General features: G+C 49.1%; 1 protein-coding gene across 1 annotated transcript in view; it reads right to left on the minus strand.

The window, feature by feature from the left end:
• ankrd24 (ankyrin repeat domain 24) overlaps positions 1-2,500 on the minus strand; it is a 54,548-nt gene that overhangs the window by 33,103 nt on the left and 18,945 nt on the right. Inside the window, exon 9 of the mRNA XM_063202042.1 lies at positions 717-735. Within this exon, the coding sequence (XP_063058112.1) occupies positions 717-735 (19 nt within the window). The remainder of the gene's footprint in view (positions 1-716; positions 736-2,500) is intronic.

Consider the following 2,500-nt stretch of genomic DNA (forward strand, 5'->3'; position numbering starts at 1 on the left):
TAAGTTTATTTATTCATATAACATTAACAGTACAGTAGGCTGCCAGCTACCAAAACCACCCAATTATCCCATATGCCAGAGAACACAGGCCATCCACCACTAAATCATGAGGCATAAATCCATTCTGGTCCCCATACACAGAGCAGCAGACAGGGGTGGACAAACGGCTATGTTGTCCCGGGCCTAGAGAGAGTGGGGGCCCAGAATTGCGTCCTCATTGCATTGTATGTATTGTGTGGGGGGCCCCTTTCAGATGACTTTCTCCCTGTCCCGGCCAATGCTGTCAGCAGCACTGCCCACACATACACACCATGCCAGCTGCCTGAGCCATGCCAAGCCAAGCCAAGGCAAGGCAAGCCCATCACAGCACAGCTCTGATGTAACACAGCCGGACGCCCTTCCTCAAGGACAAATAACACCACAGCCCAGCACTGTGGATACCCAATGCAGTTCAGTTGGGATATTTGATTACTCATGCAACATCTCTGAAGAGGACTGAGGAGAGAGAGGGAGAGAGAGAGAGAGAGAGAGAGAGAGAGAGAGAGAGAGAGAGAGAGAGAGAGAGAGAGAGAGAGAGGTTTAAAAGTCCTTTATTGGACCAAAAGATTCAGATTTTTACAAGGCCTTCAAAACATCATCATTTTTTAAGCAAAGCAAAGAAAAAACAAAAACAAAAACCAAACCAACCCAGTTCCCTCCTTACAGCCTCAACACCAACCTCTCCTCCTCATCCACCTCACACAACAGTCCTCCCAATGCCCAAATTCCCAAAAAAGAATCCACATCATTCACCAATTTGTAATATGCGAACTCCACCTTGACCCTACACCCCACCATCCCCTTTAAAACGTCCACGGGGTCTGTTGTCCCCTCCCCAAGATTTCTATTTTTTCGGGTTCGCCATATGGCCAACTTGGCGGAGGCCACTAAGAAATTGAAGAGGGAGAGAGAGAGAGAGAGAGAGAGGGAGAGAGAGAGAGAGAGAGAGAGAGAGAGAGAGAGAGAGAGAGAGAGAGAGAGAGAGAGAGAGAGAGAGAGAGATCCATGGACAGAGAGAGAGAGAGAGAGAGAGAGAGAGAGAGAGAGAGAGAGAGAGAGAGAGAGAGAGAGAGAGAGAGAGAGCTAGCGCAGCAAAGACCAACAGTGGTATTTTACACACCACAGCCTCCTGAGTGGGCGGTTTGCATGCCAGGTGTGTGACTGCGGCTGTTGAACAATGGATGGATGGTTGAGGGTGATGGTGATGAGGTGTGTGTGTGTGTGTGTGTGTGTGTGTGTGTGTGTGTGTGTGTGTGTGTGTGTGTGTGTGTGTGTGTGTGTGTGTGTGTGTGTGTGTGTGTGTGTGTGTGTGTGTGTGTGTGTGTGTGTGTGTGTGGTTACCTCGATTGCCCCCTCTGGGACTGTGCGTGCATGTGGGAAAAACAGACATGATGACTGTTCACCTTAGAATGCTATTGCTACAGCTTTGACGCATGCATAGGGACTTAGAGGAATGCATGCACGCACACACACACACGCACGCACACGCACGCACGCACGCGCGCACGCACACACACACACATAGACACAGGCATCCACGAGTACACACACACACGCACACACACACACACATGGGCGCACACACACACACACACACACACACACAATTTTAATATCATCTTCATGCACATTTCCACACACATGCACAGTCCATGCAGAGCTGGATTTATGGCACACATTAAATAAAAATAAAAAGACTCCAGTCCATCACATCACATGAGCAGTAGAGGAAAGAGCTCAAGAGTTAGCCAGCTGCAGAGCATAAAGATCACATGTCATTTCAACACACATGCAGCAATGCGCACGCGCGCACACACACACACACACACACACACACACACACACACACACACACACACACACACACACACACACACACACACACACACACACACACACACACACACACACACACACACACACACACACGGCTTGCTCACGCGGGCACACATGTATACACTCACACATATAGACACACATATGTAGGCACACACACACACACACACACACACACACACACACACACACACACACACACACACACACACACACACACACACACACACACACACACACACACACACACAGGCTCACATGCATACGTACACACACGTAGGTACACACACACGCACACACACAATCACACATATAGAAAGAAAAAGGTACGCACAAAACAGATCCACTTCTACACACATAAAAAAAGACATTCACAGTCAAACATGTGCCAACACACACCCACACACACACACGTCACACCCACACAAACACACACAGACAACCCCCCCCCCCCCCCAGCACCCCTCCGACACACACAAGCAGACATATAGTCACCATATGGTTTTAATCAGTCTTTGAGCCTTTGTAACTGGAGAGAGGAGTGCAGTGTTTCTCCCTCTTTCATCCCACTACAATAATCCACATCTGCTGCTCCGCTCTCCTCTCCTCTCCTCCGCTCTGCTCT

The sequence above is a fragment of the Engraulis encrasicolus genome, chromosome 6 (genome assembly GCF_034702125.1).
Source record: "Engraulis encrasicolus isolate BLACKSEA-1 chromosome 6, IST_EnEncr_1.0, whole genome shotgun sequence".
Lineage (NCBI taxonomy): Eukaryota > Metazoa > Chordata > Actinopteri > Clupeiformes > Engraulidae > Engraulis > Engraulis encrasicolus.